The sequence below is a fragment of the Lagopus muta genome, chromosome 16 (genome assembly GCF_023343835.1).
Source record: "Lagopus muta isolate bLagMut1 chromosome 16, bLagMut1 primary, whole genome shotgun sequence".
NCBI classification, from domain to species: domain Eukaryota; kingdom Metazoa; phylum Chordata; class Aves; order Galliformes; family Phasianidae; genus Lagopus; species Lagopus muta.
Window position 1 is genome coordinate 13,849,137 of NC_064448.1, and position 17,011 is coordinate 13,866,147.

Consider the following 17,011-nt stretch of genomic DNA (forward strand, 5'->3'; position numbering starts at 1 on the left):
TGCCCAAACAAGTCATCACGACAGACTGTGGTTCCCTACATGCTGTGACTATCTTTTGCATGAATTGGCTGCAGTGAATGGTAACTCGGGCTCTTTAACTTCAGGAGTAAGCAGGACTTCCGCAACACCTGGTGAGAAACGGTGCTACAAGACCATTTAACTTAGGGAAACCAAAAGGTAGTTTGTGGGAATTGTTAGGGATTTCAGAAGGCACTGCTTTTCTCTCTTCCATGCTTTTAGAAAACACCAAGATTATGCTGGTCAGGGAAGTGAGCAAAGTTTGCAGAGCTGGGGATGAAGCAGGAATCAAATCAGACAGCAGCAGCTCATAGAGGCTAAGCAGTGAGGATCCCAAACCACTTGTCTCAGCCATTGTCCTCATGGTATCGTGTTGCTGTAGTTCCTTTGTGGCCTCCTGCTCATTTCTTGGAGGCTTTGATGCACTGTTACATTTTGAGGAGTATTAAGAGCATGACAGATGTGTCTGACTTGCTTTCTAGATTGCTGCGTTTCACATATGGCCCTTCGTTTCCTCCATTTAAAATTCCTGAAGAAGATGCTGGTCTGATTCCTCCTGAAATGGACAATGAGTGCATCGCACAAACTTGGTTTCGCTTTTTACACATGCTGAGGTATTGTAGCTACAACCATCCATTCTGTGTGTTCTTGCATCGTTTCTGAAGATTTTCAAATGAAAAATTTCTCTGGAGGCTGCTGAGCTCGATGTACTGAAGTAGAACAAAGTGTGGGAAATGTGTGGTACAAGAGCCCTGCAGCAGTGCAGGGCAAAGCTGTGGTGGGCCGCTCCATTCTCAGCACACCACTTTGTGTTCTGAGTCAACAAGTTCAGTTAAAAAGTGTTTTTAGCTGTGTGGCATTTTGGAGGACCTTAAAAACAGGACTTCAATAGAATTGTGTTTCTCTGACCTAGCAAACAGGAAGAGCAGAACAGTAACTGAGATGTGCACTGCTTCCATTTGCTTTGCAGGGCATTAAATCTAACCTACAAAAGATTATTTCTAAAATGGGTGTATCTCTTTGCTTTTATAAGGAAAGCTTCATAGGTTAATTTTAACATCTATATTATCCCTCAAATTTGCAGCAGAACCAAGTGGGTGCTTTGTTCTGAGGAGTGTTGGGAAGGCATCACATTAATGTTCCCAATGGACAGCATAATTGACTTTTTCCTCTAAAATCATCCTAACGCTTATTTAGGTTTAAAATTTACTTATTTTACTAGTTAAAATTTATTCTTCATTTCTGAGAGCAGTTTTGCATTTCTGTAGTGTCTTCCCAATCCAGGCTTGATGGTGCAGCATTTGTATTTGGCAGGAAAAACCTCAAGTTTTTACAACCTACTCCCTCACTTTCGCTTCATTTTTTTCTGACAATGTGTAATTTATCACTTACCCTTTGGGAAGAATCTTAACTATGTAAGATCTTAAAAATGGAGCTCAGAAGTCCTGAACACTACTGCAACTGCAGGATTGTTCTCTGTAGGGTGTGCTCTTGCTCTCTGGGTCTTAATAAATTAAGATTATTTGAATGCTTAAAGCTTTTTAAAATAGAGAATTTTTTGTTGTTTTTTTTAAATGTTTGAACACAGTGTGCCACTACTAAACCAGGAAGGAAAAATGGACTTCTGTGACTCCTGTGATGGAGTAAAAGCAACAAAAAAGTGTCTATTAGAAAAAATGCTGGCAGAAGACGCTGACCTTTTGAGGGTTTTTTATTTGATGATCTCACGTGTTGCTGTTAATTAATTGCCTTAAAGCATTACATCTAAGCATTCTTGAAATCTTAAAAACTGTCCTTAAACTGACTGAAACATATCCTCTTTTTTTCTGTGTGCAGTAATCCTGTGGATTTGAGTAACCCAGCCATTATTAGTTCTACCCCCAAATTTCAGGAGCAGTTTCTGAATGTGAGTGGGATGACTCAAGAGCTGAATCAGTACCCCTGCCTTAAGCATCTGCCTCAAATATTCTTCCGTGCCATGCGTGGGATCAGCTGTTTAGTGGATGCTTTCCTAGGTAATGCTTTCGACCTACCTGTGGGTAGCTGGGAACAGTAACTGGTCACTACTTTCTTCTTTTCTTTTTTTTTTATCTGGATTCTTCAGAAAACAGATGTGACCATTTGTCATTTGTGAGTACAGCCTAAAATTGGACAATTTGACCTGAAGCCACTTGTAAATAACTGTCTGTGTACACAGTAGTTATATTTGAAAGTTACAGTCGACCTTCGTGTTAAACGAATGCCAAAAATGTTTTAATTAAATGTCGAGTCCAGCATCAATGTCTCTCCCCCAAATAAGGCTTCTTTCTCCTTTTATCTGACCAGCAATACAAGTGTTACACTTTAGCATGTTGTGAGCACTGACAACTTCGCTTAGTGACTTTGTGGCAGCAGCTGTGTGCGGTGCCCATTTCTTGGTAGGTATTGATTTTTGATTGGCATCTTCAGGTACTTGTTCTGCAGCTGGCAGTTGCCCCTAGTTCAGGAATGGTTTGAATGCTGCTGCTGAGAAGAAGCTTTGTTTCTTTGCATCTCCTGGTAACGGAGTTGTTCAGGTTCCCTGAAAGATGAGGTTAGATATAAGCACTGGCTGCTAATTTTCAAGTAACATTGTAAAGCACTTGAAATGTAAGGCAGTATTCTAAGTACCCTTCAGTCTTACTGAAAATTCTTCAGAATTGATGTGCTGTTGTAAGGTCAGAAAAGCCACCTGTCTCCTGCTTTTTTTCTTTAAATGTGTGCAAGCAAGTGTTGCCATGTGCCAGAAGTGTGAGCTGCTACTGGACTGCAGTTGAGCAGGTACAGAAACTGTGCAGGAGAAAAAATAGGCTGAGAAAGTAGGCTCTGTTGGTACCCTGTTCCCCTGTGCAAACAAGCTTTGGTTGCTGTGTTTTTCACTTTGGTAGGAATAGCACTGTTTAAAAAGCTACCAAATGGCAGAAAAGAGCCGATGGTCAGTTTTCACTTCCACAGCCTGGGGCTGTTCTATGAAGTGATTGTGACTTTTAAAAGGGGTTGTGGGTACTGTGCTTCTTTCAGATTTCTTGCCACCAACTTTAGCTATCATTAAAATTCCTTATTTACTAGTACTACATCTGAGATATTGAATGTTCAGTAGTCAAATACTACTGGAAGTTGTGGAAGGAAAACTATATATAGGCAAGGCCATATTTTGCTTCATAAAAACATCTTTGTATTACTCTATCACTCTACTAACCTGTGATGAATTTGAGAATCTCCACTGAAATAATAATAAAATAAATAAAAATTGCAATCTGAGCATTAACAGGGAGAGAATCCTTTCCTGTCTGTGCAAGCTGAATTAAAACAACAACAACAAAAAAGCCCAACAAAGAAATGTAGCTCTTGGGCACAGCAGAGCTGCTGGTGATATCAAATATAGCACACACACACAGTGTGTCCTGGGCAGATGGATGAATTAAGCTAAGGCTAACGAGAAATCCTGTTACTACACCAACATTGAAGCACATTGTTTTTATCTTGCCCTCTCTGGTACACGCTTAGGTGATGTGTGCATTTGGCAAAGTGTTCCACCTGACTTTCCACCCCCTCAAATAACAAATTGTACCAAAGGAATAAGTTTCATAGTACATACATCACCTCTGCTTGGGGCCCAGCAGTAGTGGTTCAGCAGGAGTTCATTGTTCTGTGCTGTGTACATGAAGCATTTGAGTATTTCAGTGTAGTCAAAAAACTGTGTCCAGTCTTCAGACCTGCTGCAGTTTTGCACTTAGTTTTTCAGATGGGGGGTGAGGGGCTGGTATTCACTGAAATGGGAAGAAGTGCTGTTTGTCACTGCAAGTTTGGCAGAGGGAATTTCTAAGCTAGTTATTTCACAATCTGTGACTAGAAAGAGTAACTTCTCACACACTTCAGATGCTTCCCCCAGGCTGGGCTGTGTGAGATTGCTGATCTAACTTCTTGCTGCCAGAAAATTATAGCTTGCTCAGCTTTCTTAGCCATCCTTTGCACTGGCTGTAGTGTTTGTTCAGTGAGCTGAACCAGCTCACTAAAACAGTAGAATGCTGCACTGTGTATTGGTTTTGTCTTAGTTTGAGCTGACTGAGGGTCAGACATCCTAGAGCTGCCTCAGAATGGGCTGTGGGATGTAGGTTGGAAAAGAAGGGCAAAGGTGAGATGCAGCTGATTTTTGGCAGGAGTGGGCTGTTAAATTGGCTTTGGCAGGTGACCCTTGCACCTTTCCCCCTGCCTGCTCCTAGGCTTTGTACTCCTGTGTGCATTTTCCCACGTTCTGAAGTCGTGGTTTTCTGTTCAACATTTGTTTATCTAACGCAACCAGAATTCTCTTCTGTTTGGGCATTTATTTTTGCCAGGAAAAGGGAAAAATGTCTTTCTTGTTCTATCTGCTCATGGAAGTGGGGGCGGAGGGAAGGCTAGTTTATTTACAGAAGGTCCGAAGGCTGAGTAACTGCGCTGCTGTGTGAACTCATAGAAGAGGTGCTGAGAGCTTGCTGGATTCTTGCAGGCATTTCACGACCCCGCTCAGACAGCGCACCGCCCACCCCAGTGAACAGGCTGAGCATGCCCCAGAGCACCGCGATCAACACCACCCCACCCCATAACCGAAGGCATCGGGCCGTGACTGTGAATAAAGCAACAATGAAAACCAGCACTGTAAGATTTCGCATTCTGTGTTCATGTACTTGTCCTGTCGGAGGAAGTGATTTTCATTTTTCTGGGAGCTGATTTGTTCTTCCATTCAAACAGGCAACCACTGCACATGCTTCCAAAGTGCAGCACCAACCATCCTCCACTTCTCCGCTCTCTAGCCCAAACCAGACAAGTTCTGAGCCACGGCCACTGCCAGCTCCTCGCAGGCCAAAGGTTAACAGCATCTTGAACCTCTTTGGATCGTGGTTATTTGATGCAGCATTTGTTCACTGTAAACTTCATAATGGAATAAACAGAGACAGCAGCATGACTGGTAAATATTACTGAAAATGTGCTCTTTTTTTTTTTTTGTTTTATTGACATTTCCTACCTGCAAGATTAACATAAAAGCATAATCAATAAATAAAAATAAGGCCTTAAGTGCTTACAGTGGTTAACCCCTCCCAGCTGAACCAGCACCAGTAGGTGTCTGGAGGCTGTTAAATTAAAACGAATAAATCAATCAATTACTTTTCACAATTAAGCACTCACTTGCTCTAACAAGTAGGGTGGTTGTAATTGTGCTAGTGGGAAAGATTTTATACAGAGGGAAATAGAGGCAAGAGTCCGTTTCCTGGTTTGAAATCTGCCTGAATATATCTTTGAGTAATTGCAAATTTTAATGGTGACTCATGTTTGTAAAGTTCTCAGACTTCACTGCAAATACCAAAGTGATGCTTCGTGTTTTTGGAGAACATTGTGAGCAGATGATTCTTAAAGTAGCAAGTTGTTTTCTTTCAGTGATGGTTGTTACATGTTCCCATGTAAGACGTGATACCTTGCTTGTCTGCAGTTCTCAAGTGCTAGATTTATTTTGTCTGCTACACTTTGTTCGGCTCTAGAAGTTAGATGTTCTGAGATATGATAGAAGTAGGGCTCTGCTCAGAGAGGCTTTCACGCATTCTCTTTCCTTGAGTGATATATATTCAGAAAAAAAAAAAAAACCTCTCAGTCCTTGCATGTTTCCTGTTCTTTATGTTGTACTTCAGATGTCTTCTAAAGCTTTGGAAGACATCTGTTCATCAGAAGTTCACTGGCCAAAGTAAGAAAAATAGATAGAGGTTTGTTGTAGCAGGTTGGATTTCTAATAATATTCAATATTAGCAGTTAAACTAATGAACTTCCTTGTTCACTGTATCACAAATCACATTCTTCCTCTGTGCAGAAATGATGGGTTTAGTTTTTTGTTTAGTATTTTAAAGTAAGCACTGAAGAAGGATCTGTGCTGCTGAAACTCTACAGAGAGGCACCGTTCCTCTGGAGATCTCAAGGTCAGCTGCTCAGAAAACATGGCGAGTCTACTAAGGAGCTAACCTCATGGAGTTCCTGTTGACTTGAAGTATCAGCATCTTCAGAGTCAGATCAAAGTCAGAATTGAAAGGCTTATTTTCTAGGAGTCTAATCTGTGAAACCGGATGCCTCCAAGAGAAATCTTTTACATCTTGAAATTTGTAAGGGGAAAGGTGCTGCGTGGGACTGATGAGATGGGCCAGAAGGGCTGTATGCTGTGGTCCCTCTCCATCACACAAGTGGGGCCCATCATACTTGATGTTGTGCCCATTCACTTGCCTCTGCTTATTCTACTCAGTATAGAATCTTTAGGGTTGGAAAAGACCACTGAGCTCATCCATCTAGTGTAACCGTCATGCCCACTAAACCACATCCCTCAGTGCCACGTCTTCATGAAGATTCTTAAACACCTCCAGAGATAGTGACTCTCTAACTACCTCCCTGGGCAGCCTGTGCCAATGGCTCACCACTTTCTGAGAAGAAACACCTCCAGATCCTTTTTCTGTGTGCAACTTTCCAGCCACTGTGCCCCAAGCCTGTAGCAACGCATGGAGTTGTGATCAAAGGGCAGGACTCTGCAATTGGTCCTACTGAAGCTCATGCAGTTGGCCTGAGCCCATCGATCAGCCTGTTCAGACCCCTCTGTAGGGCCTTCCTACCCCCAGGCAGGTTGACACTTCCTCCCAGCTTGGTGTCATCAGCAGCTGTCCTGAGGGTGCACTCAATCCCCTCATCCAGATCATCAGTAACAGCTTTAAACAGGACTGGCCCCAATACTGACTGCTGAGGAACACAGCTTTCCTGACTGGCTGCCAGCTGGATGTAATTCTGTTCACCACCACTCTCTGGGCAGAGCCCTGCAGCCAGTTCTTTACCCAGTGAAGAGTGTAGCTGTCCCAGCCATGGGCTGCCAGCTTCTGCAGGAGGATTCTGTGGGAGACAGCATGAAAGGCTCTGCTGAAGTCTAGGTGGGCTATGGCAGCAGCCTTTCTTGCATCCACCAGGCAGGTCGCCTTGTCATAAAGGAGATGAGGTCAGTCAGGCAGGACCTGCCTTTCACGAACCTGCATTGGCTAGACTTGATCCCTTTGGTGAGACTTGTGAAAAGAGATCAGCAGAGAAGGGACAGCTAGTTGTCACAATCCCTGTGCTTAGGGAAGGGGACAAAAGGAAATCTTGTTATGAGTTTCTTCGTCTATGGGTTAGCTATGCCTGTATATCACAGTCCATCTCCCATTCTCAACAGCTTAGTACTGTAAAGCTTATGTCACTAGCTTGGATGCGTTCTGCGTGTTTGGCACCGTTATTGATAAATCTTGTGTAAGCAGCAGGAAGAAAATCCTCTCTGCAAGACCAAGGAGGTCTCCCTGCCCTGGTACACCTTTCCAGAAAGGTGACACAAACTTCCAACAAATACTGATATGATGTGATTTCTAAATAAAGGTTTGTGAGCTACCCTAGAAGAAACCACGAAGGATGAGATGCAGTTTCAAATTCTACTTCAGAAATCACTTCAGCTCCTTTAAGTGAGCCCTACTGATTCACAGGGACTAGCACTTCACCTTTCTCCCATCTTACAAGACATCTTTTTGATGAGCTTTATGAATTAAGGAGTAGTTGGTTAAGGCCCAGGCAAATTAGTAGATATTGCTTTTCTGGACCTTTTGCTTTTATTCTAGATGTGGTGCCTCGTTTCTGATTTCTTCAACTCTTTCACCTCCTGAAAGGAAGTCAAGAAGAGCAAGAAAGGCATTTCTGAGATGGAAAAAATATGCAACTTCTTGTAGGTTTTGAGCTGAAAAATATTTGGGTGGATGGGAGAGTAACCCAGCTGGCTCTAGTTGATCTTGCTTCAATTTGAGCAGGGTGCCCAAATAGGTGATCTCCACATGTTCCAACTTCAGCTATTCAGTGGTTACGTGAAAACAAATACTGTCCCGCTGTATCATCAATGAATGTTATACATCATCAATGAATGTTATAATTATGAAATAAACAAGAGAGCTTAGCAAAGCAGATTATAATAACAAGAAGAGAATAGATAGAACGTTTACCTGCATCCTGTGCTTGCTGCAAAACTCCAGAGGAGGGATCTCCAGAAGAGACCCTTCCCCACTTGCAGTCAGCTCTTGAATGGGCCTGGGGGAGGTGCGGCCAGCCTCCACCCTTCCAGCAGCACAGGAGAATTGCCTTCACCTGTGCTCCCAGGGCTGACGCATTGCTCGCCTCAGGTGATCATTCAGAGGTTCAGGCCATCATTCAGAAAGAGTTCAAACAACTCTTTTCAGTTTTCTGTTATTTCCATGGTAAAAATTGTACTAATCTAGAATCCTGCAATAGTTATCATAGATATTTCACATTTGCAGTTGTAGTGTTTTCAGCCTGTGTCTGTCTGGGAAAAGAGAGATTGCAGAATTATTTTCTCTGCTGTGAGGTTAGCTGGAGGTAATCTGTATACAGCTGAATGTTGGTAGGGATTCATCACCTAGAAAGCAACCTTTCTGTTTGCTCTGAGCCTCCTCCTTCCAGATGGTGTTTCATAGTTGTTTCGATTTTGAAGACGTAACAGAAATCTTGGCATCATCAGTGCCAATGCTCTTGTGCCTGTTCTATGTCAGGTTTTAGCTTCTGCACTGAAACCTTAAAGGTAAAGCTTTATAGAAGGCAGCTACTAAACATTATTCTGTATCATAGGAAGAGAGGAAGAATGTTCTGTTCTGTAATGTGTTTGGTATGGAAAAGAGCTGGGTGTTGCTGGTACAGTCTGTAGAATTGGATGGCTCAGTGATCGTTATTTCAGCGTGGCACGGATTGCTCTGCGTGATAAAACTCCTGAAGAAATCCATTGGGAAGGCTTTAGGAAGATAGTCCTGAATATGGCAGCTCTGGGGAGTGCGTGATGTGCTGAACTCCAGCTGCATGTGTCGGACACGTCGGGCTGTAGGAGTGTGTTGCTCATTGCTGTCCTCAGCAAACGGTGAGGACTGGGAGGAACCCATTAATCCTTTGTGCCACTGGTTCAACGAGAGGATCTTCCGGTGGGATGGGCTTGTTCTTAAACCTTGTTCCTAAAGAAGTCGCAAGCTTGCCAGCCACGTGTTGTAAAGTGGTGGGGGAGCTGTGCTGCGGATGGTTGCTGGCATCACCAGGTGCTCTTGGGCCTCGAAGCAATCTCAGAGTGAAGTTCAATCCTCATCAGCTTTGGCCCTCCTCTTGTTATTGTGGTGCCCCAAAGGCTGTATTGGTCTAGGAGGCAGGTAGGAGAAGGTAGGAGAAGCCCTGGTGAGGGAAGTTTTGAGTATTGCTGAGAGGCTTGGCGTAGGTCTTGATCTGACCCAGTGTGTGGAGAATGTGAGCTATGCAGATTGCTCTCACGATGCCTGGCTACTGGAGTCCTTTTACTCTCTCATCTGTTTCTGGAGATTGTTTTTGAGATGCTGATCTTTCTAGTGGTGCTCTGGCTTTACTTCTGCTGTGGAAGGTTGTTGGTGGAGCTGATGGCCAGGGGAGGCATGCCCGTGCTGGTTTGGGTTGTTAGCAGCATGGCATACAGAGGACGGAGCAGTAGTGCAGTCGGGAGCTTATGGTTTGGAAGCTTATGGTTGAGGAGGCTCTGTAGGTAAGTAATCTGCCCTTGTGAGACGTAACCGAGTCACTGAAGTCGTGGGGGGAGCCCACGTGCAATGGAACATAGGCAAATGCACCTGAGCTGGGAAGGGTTAATAATCCTTTTAAATGCTGATGTACGTTGATATGAACAGATCTAAATCTTGCTAGTATTTTGTAACTTTTTGTTCCTTGTTTTGCATGATACTTTCAAAACCATAATTTTGGACCTGAATGCCGATTTCCTGTGTGTTTAACAAGCTTGCTGTATCATAAAGCTTTTAATCTATTTTTTAAAAAAGCTAAAAGCTTCTTAACTTATATTACAATTTCACCATCTTAAAAGTATTTTATAACTACTGCTGTCCTTTGATTTGTTTCCATTTTATTTCTATTATCTTGCAGCATCTTTTATCCAAATTCTTCTTTCTTATAAATCTTGTAAGTAGGAACAAGTAGCTTTTCCTTAATTGCGGTCATGCTTTTCTTTTTCCATAACCCCATCTTTTATTTGTAAATTCATTCTCATTGTCCCTTGTAGCTTTTGCACTTTTACTTGAAAAAGACAAGTAATTTTTTTGTGTGTGTTTTTGAATGGGGAGGATTGTTGGCAAAAGCAAATTAATCTGCCTGAATCAGTCCCATCTTTTATGTACTTTAGTCTGTGATCATGTCATGAGTTTCAGGACTTTGCACTAACCATGTTTTTTTTACTTAAAGCTTATTTTACAGACTAGTGTTTGATTTGTATGCATTGTGCATGTAGTGTTTTTTTTCCAACTACAGTATATTGCTGGATAGCTTATTCAGGACAAAAAATGGCTCATGGGAAGATGCATAAAGATTTGTGCTTATTTACTACTCACACTGTGAAAATTTCTAAGTTAACCATAGGTCAAACAATGAATTTGTAGGCAAAAATTAACAGGAGGTGCTTGTCATTGGGAAGTTTCCTTTTAAAAGAAACACAAACAAGCAACAAAAACTAAATCCAAACAAAAATCTTATCCATAAATGAAAAAGTATTCCGTACATCCAAGTGTTCGAGTCTTTGTTTGCAAGGCTGATTGTGAACCTGATATTCCCGAGTATCCCAGGCACGAGATAGAGCAGCTTCTCTGGTACTGCTGGAGTTGTTAGCTTGATTCACCAGGAGCACGCATTATTTGTTCTCTTTGGTTTTGTAGCTCATAAAATGCCTGAAGATCAGCATAGTCTTAGCTAAAAATAAGAAAGAAAATGCTGCTTCTGCCATTAGTTTTCCAAGAGTGAATTTTTTACTGTTTTTTTTTCCCCCTATCTCCTTGCACATTGAGGGCATTACACACAGATTTGTTTTGGTTGCCATTTTAGAAGAAATGAAGAAGCCAGCGAGATGAGTAGCCTCTTGCAGCCTGTGTGTCTGATACTGGTGTGTGAAAGGTGTACTGCAAAAAAGGCACAAATTGAATTGAGTCAGACTGGCAGAGCCATCCTGCAGGAACTGAGCACAAAGCTGAGCAGGATCACAGAACCTGGGGCTGGGACCTTAGAGATCATTGAGCTCCAGTTCCCCCACTGTAAGCAGGACCCAGTCACGGCGGTGATGGCGGCCTCTCGAGATGCCTGTGAGCACAGTGTGCGTTGGCACACGGGGAGGCCTGCCCTCCTGGCAGCTTCCATCTGACAGCACTCTGGGCTCATATGGGGGCAGGCGGGACCAAAGCAGGAGAGTGGCTCTCAGCAGATTTCCTTCTTACAGTGAGTCCTTCGCAATTCTTGGATTTTTTTCTTTTTTTAAATTATCAGTTATGTTTATGCAACGTCATTGGATCGAAGTAGTTGGATGTTCAGAACAAAATAGGTGATCAGTCAGTTGCAAGTAAGCACTTGTGTGGAGGTAGTAGTAATGGCACAGTGAAAACGTTTGATGGTGGTTTTAAGAGTGCAAGGAAAGCCATTTTCTGGAGATGAGAACAAGGCGAGGAAGATCCTTGTCCTCTGAGAGGGTAGGGAGGTGTTCTGGATACAAGGAGACACTTCCCAACACAAAATTGGGATGAACTTCAGAATATGAAGGTCAATTGTTGCAATTCTTACACGGACAAAAGTTAGTTATAGCCTCAAATAGTTCATAAACAGAGGCGCTGACTCAAATACAGTGAACTAACAGCTTCATGATAACTGCTAAATTGGACTTGATCTTTGTGTCCAGGATCCCATGAGCCTATTATATATGTTAACAAACGCAGTGAAATGCTGTTTTTTCTTTTCCCAGCTATAGCAACTCAAGCTAGTGTGGAGTTTCGCCGGAAAGGATCCCAAATGTCCACAGATACAATGGCTTCCAACCCTTTGTTTGATGCCAGTGAATTCCCAGACAACTATGAAGCAGGAAGGGCAGAGGCATGCGGGACACTGTGTAGGATATTTTGTAGCAAGAAGACTGGGGAGGAAATATTACCAGCTTACTTATCCCGGTACTAACCTATCTTTCAGTTGCTTTATTGGTGTAATGTTACGGTGCAAAGGAATTTGCAGTGCATAGCATTCAGTTACTGTCTGAATCCTGTGCTGCCAGCTCTAAGAGCGTGGCTGGCCTGCACGAGGCACAGAGCTCCCTCTGTAAGCTGAGTGTTGGCTTTGTGTTCCCACAGTGCTGGTTTCCATTGGGCTTTCTTCAAGCTCTAGTTGAGGGGGAGCCCCTCCAGCAGCTGAAGGGAACTTCTTTGGTCTTTTTGACACTTGAAGGTTTTTAAACTTGCTATCAAATGTTGGTAAGATGGACAGAAGTGTGCAGATGTGAGACTGTGTTTTGTTAGACTGCAAAGGGTGCTGTCTTGTCAAGAAACATTGGAGTGGAGTATATATTTTTTAATGGTTTTTACATACAGAAATGCACTAATATTCTATTATTTGTATATATACATATATATATTTTCATCGTGAACTACTTCGATTTTCAGTTCAATTTCTAGTAAAACAAGGCCATCCTGCCTATCATAGTTTTGGTTTTTCCAACTTTTTTGGTTAAAAAGTAGAAAAAGCCAGAGGCAGAGAATCAATTTTATAAATAGTAACTCTCTCAAACAGTTCAATCACCTTTGCCATAGGTGGCATCAAAACTTCTGGAAGACTGAACCACTGTATTTCATGTATGTGGTAGTGCTATATGCATTAGATGGTCTGTTCCTCTTACACAGTCAGATTCCTCTGTTTTGTTCAGTTGTGGAGGGTTTTTTTGTGTGGGTTTTTTTTGTTTTTTTGTTCTTTTTTTAATACAAATACACTGTAACCTAAAACCTGTAGAGGAATCTAACTGCTTTAAGAGACGAGGTACTTTGGGATGATGGCCAGCTGCATAAGGTGCTTCACATCCCTCTGCTTTTTCATTTGAAATAGCTGATTCGTATTTTCCCTCTTATTTACCAGATGTTAGGATTGCTGTCACAGTGCTGTTCCCCCCCCAGGGATTTTGCAGTATTTTTCTTCCATGCTAGGGAATTGGAACCAAGGTCTCATTTACACCCTTACACGAGAAAGGCGGTGGCGGGGAGCACAGTTAGCACACACCTGTGCTGTAGCTGCAGCAGCTCCCAGGCCCTGAGCTGCGACAAGGCCGATGTTGCAGCAGAATGGTGCTCTGCTGGCTTTTCACGTGTAATATGTGTGATTAGCGTGGCTTTTTTTGAAAGCTAGCTAACTGCACTTGCACAGGCTAACATAACTTCGGGGAATGCTCAGAAAAGCTTCTCTCAGCTCTGATTTTGAAGCTGTTCTGTGTAGAAAAGATCTAATTGCTGCACATTCGTGTTCGTGTGGGATGCTGATACTTTTTATGTGCAAATAATTCCGTCTTATCTTTCTTTGTCAGATTTTACATGCTTTTAATTCAGGGTTTGCAGATAGCAGATTTCGTTTGCCACCCCGTTCTTGCCAGTGTTATTCTGAACTCCCCTCCTTTGTTCTGCTGTGACCTGAAAGGAATTGATGTCGTGGTTCCGTATTTCATTTCGGCTCTTGAAACTATTTTACCCGACAGGTAAACTGCTGTTTCCCTGTAGATACTATCAGAAATGTGGGGAGATGTTTATCTTCTGGGGTTTCTGTCGTTCCTGGATGGCTTTCACTGGAGGAGTTCTGTAATGTGGGCCCCATGTTGTGTATGTATGTGATAGTGGTAACAGCAGCATTTCATAAGCTCTGACTTCTCATTTCATTTAATGCAATTATCCTTAAAGTAGCAGTAGCCCTTTTTAAAAATGAGAATGTTGGAGTTGTGTTATCTCAGTATTCATTATTGAAAAACAAGAATAGGGAAAATAATACATTTAAAGCTGATTTATTTTTAAGGAGAACTTTATAGCATGTTCTATACTGGCTGTTATTGCAGTGACTTTATTCAGAAAGTAATTTTACACACCACTAAACGGAAAGAATTGATCATTTAGACTGACAGGGAAGTTGGAGTAGGTTCCTAAACTGGAATATATGCCCTTGTTTGTCAGAGCTGTACAGATTGCTAAATAACTTAAGGCACTTACTACTGTTCTGTGCCTGCCTTCCTCTCCATATCTTGTATGTACTGATGGTGCATTTCAGCTTGAAGTTGTGCATAAACTACTGTTATTCTTCTGGGCTTAAATCTGAGCTGCTGCTGCTTGTAGGCGGATCTTACAAGCAGAATTCACTCGTGGCTTCGTAAGAAACGTGGTCTGTTTCCAAGCAGAGTGTGTTTTATACAAGATGCACACGAGCAAGTTCTGGGGATCGTGGTAGAGCTGGGTTGGTGGGATTTGCAGTAAGCACGCAGAGGCTTGTGACTGGCATTTCCTGCCTTGAGGATGCAGAATACGAATAAGACTTCTGTTTGCTTAATGGTTCATTGCAAAACAATTCAGGCAGGACTTCATAATTTGCTAATTGTTTCATTGCAACTGCTATAAAATAAGAATCTTGAATCTAGGAAGAAACAGCTCCATTGGATGTTGCAAGTTATTTAAGACCAAGGAGTGGCTGTTTGTTTAATTTTCACTTAGGTTTGGCTTCAAAGTCTTATGAAAAGTTGATTAATTGTATGGTGCTTTGATTTGCAGGGAACTCTCAAAGTTTAAAATATATGTAAACCCCACAGAGCTAAGAAGAGCTTCAATTAACATCTTGCTGTCTTTGTTGCCTCTCCCTCATCATTTTGGAACCATAAAATCGGAGGTAATAACCTTACAGCTTTGTCTTACATGTTGAATTTTGTCTTTTGGGTTGTGGAGTGGCATTTGGGTGAGGTGAGTTGTGGTATTTGGCATTCTGTTTAGCCCTGAAACTCTTGGCACAAGTTTGACAGGAGTAATTTGTGCTGTGGATTCTGACTTTTGAAGACAATGCCATGCTGGTGTGTTCAGTGTAAAAATGGCATCGAGTTCTAATTGATACTGAAATAAATTCATTGTTCATTCAGGTTGTCCTGGAAGGGAAATTCAGCAATGATGACAGCTCAACGTATGATAAACCAGTAACCTTCCTTTCCTTGAAGCTGAGGCTTGTGAATATACTTATAGGAGCTTTGCAAACTGAAACAGATCCCAACAACACTCAGATGATACTAGGTAATTTCAACATTTTTAATGTATCGATTGTGTTATGAAAGTGTCTTCACCTCTCCTGGAATAATTTGGTACATTCATGTGATACTTGGCAAGAAAAAGGAGAAATTCCTGTCGGATCTTCTTCTGTATAATCTCCCTCATACTCTCAAAACATCTTTGAAATCCTCACGTTCTTGTTAAGTAATCTCTCTCTACCATTCTAAATGTAATCCCTTCCATTCTAAGTGTAGAATGGAGCTTGAAAAGTAAAAATAGAATTAAAGCACATTCTAGCAGCAGAAGTCAGTCATAACTGAGAATGGAAATAGGAAGAAATGTTCTAATATTGGTAAAAAATCATGAGTAATGGATTGCAGGGAACATTTCAGTTTTTGCCATGCTTGAGCCTAGAAACAAATTGAAGTACTGGGTAACAAGTACTCCAGCATTGGCAGAATACAGATGGTGTTTGTTCAGCACTGTGTCAGTCCTTGCAGAAAAGCTCCAGCATAGAGTCTGCAGATACAGCATGGTTTGGCAACAAACTGTGCGTTGAGGTGGTTGGATGTGTTGAGGTGTCAGTGCTGAGGAAGTAACCAGAAGCTGGAATCTTACATAGTGCACAGTCTGTTAAGCAGATGTATTTTCAGGCAGGTAAAAATTTTGTTGCCTTACACTTTTTTTTCCCTTATTTGCTTCCCTCTCATTATGTAAAAGTACCTTTCTTCACATTATAATAGTTACCATGCCATTTTCCTTTAACAGTTTAAAAAGCAAGTGGATTTGCACTGGGTAGATATCTGATTGGTTCTGGAAGCCTGCCTGGATAATAGGAGAGGGAGGAAAAAGTGCATAAGCAATGAAGTGAATGGAAACAAATCCAGTCTGCAGTCTTTCTGAAAGCTGTTCTTTCAAGACAACTCTTGAAACCTTTTCAGTACAAGCAGAGGACACGGCGATAATAATTTTAAAGGATGATTTGCAGCCAGTGCTGCAAGTGAAGGGATGAGGATGTGTGTGGTTTCTTAGTCATGCTCACAGAGCACATGTTGCTGTATCAGCTGTAGGGTGAGTGATGTTCTGTTAAATCCTACCCATGCGTTCTTACATGCCTCCACTGAGGTTGGTGCCTGCACCCCAGCTTTTCAGATACTCTGCCTATGATGTTTTTTTTACCATTACCTGGCTGACAGACCTTACTGCTTTGTTTCTTCAGTTTTCCTACTGTTAGCTACACATGTAACAGGAGTTTATGTCCTGCTGGCTTTGGTTGGAGAGAATTCATGAGTCTGTATCTTAGCCAGAGATTCTTGCATGTTCCACCATCCTCTCTGAAACATTGGTGTTTATTTCCAGCTGCTTTTTAAATATTTGACAACAACTGGAGTGTTTCGTTTCCTATTGCAGCTGTTGTTCTCCTCAGCCCCATGGCTGTGCTGGAGGAAAAATGATGCAGCTACAGGTGGTGTGTGCCCCGTGTGACATAAGGCATCCAGAGTACAGCCAGTTTTAGTTCACCTGTGTGATGCTCTTGTTGGTAGCTCTCTCTCCCGGGCTGGATTTTTCTGTCCACCTGCTGTTTAATTTGAATGCAGTGAAAAAATAAATAAAAAGGCATGAAAAATTGGGTCCTGGAGATCACTTGTAGGGGGAGAGAGTTTTGGTGGATCATACCTCTGACCTCCTGATTTTGGAATTTGGTTTAATGTTTTTGCTAAACTGAAATGAAATTTATATTTACTATACTGATCTGAGAGTTTGGAGAGTGGTGTTGGAAATATTGACACAGGTTTTGGACAGAAACATCTCTGTAAAAATGCTTGTGCTGGAGTGGATTTGGGGTT

At 42.1% G+C, this 17,011-nt stretch overlaps 1 protein-coding gene across 4 annotated transcripts in view; it reads left to right on the forward strand.

Moving 5' to 3' along the window:
* RALGAPB (Ral GTPase activating protein non-catalytic subunit beta) overlaps positions 1-17,011 on the forward strand; it is a 64,592-nt gene that overhangs the window by 15,375 nt on the left and 32,206 nt on the right. For 2 of the 4 annotated variants that reach the window (XM_048963083.1, XM_048963084.1), the window contains exons 6-14: positions 501-632; positions 1,855-2,033; positions 4,526-4,674; positions 4,768-4,984; positions 10,012-10,047; positions 11,864-12,065; positions 13,460-13,627; positions 14,682-14,796; positions 15,041-15,188. In XM_048963083.1, coding sequence (XP_048819040.1) covers positions 501-632; positions 1,855-2,033; positions 4,526-4,674; positions 4,768-4,984; positions 10,012-10,047; positions 11,864-12,065; positions 13,460-13,627; positions 14,682-14,796; positions 15,041-15,188 — 1,346 coding nt within the window. The remainder of the gene's footprint in view (positions 1-500; positions 633-1,854; positions 2,034-4,525; positions 4,675-4,767; positions 4,985-10,011; positions 10,048-11,863; positions 12,066-13,459; positions 13,628-14,681; positions 14,797-15,040; positions 15,189-17,011) is intronic. The other 2 variants (XM_048963085.1, XM_048963086.1) reach the window with 1 other exon arrangement.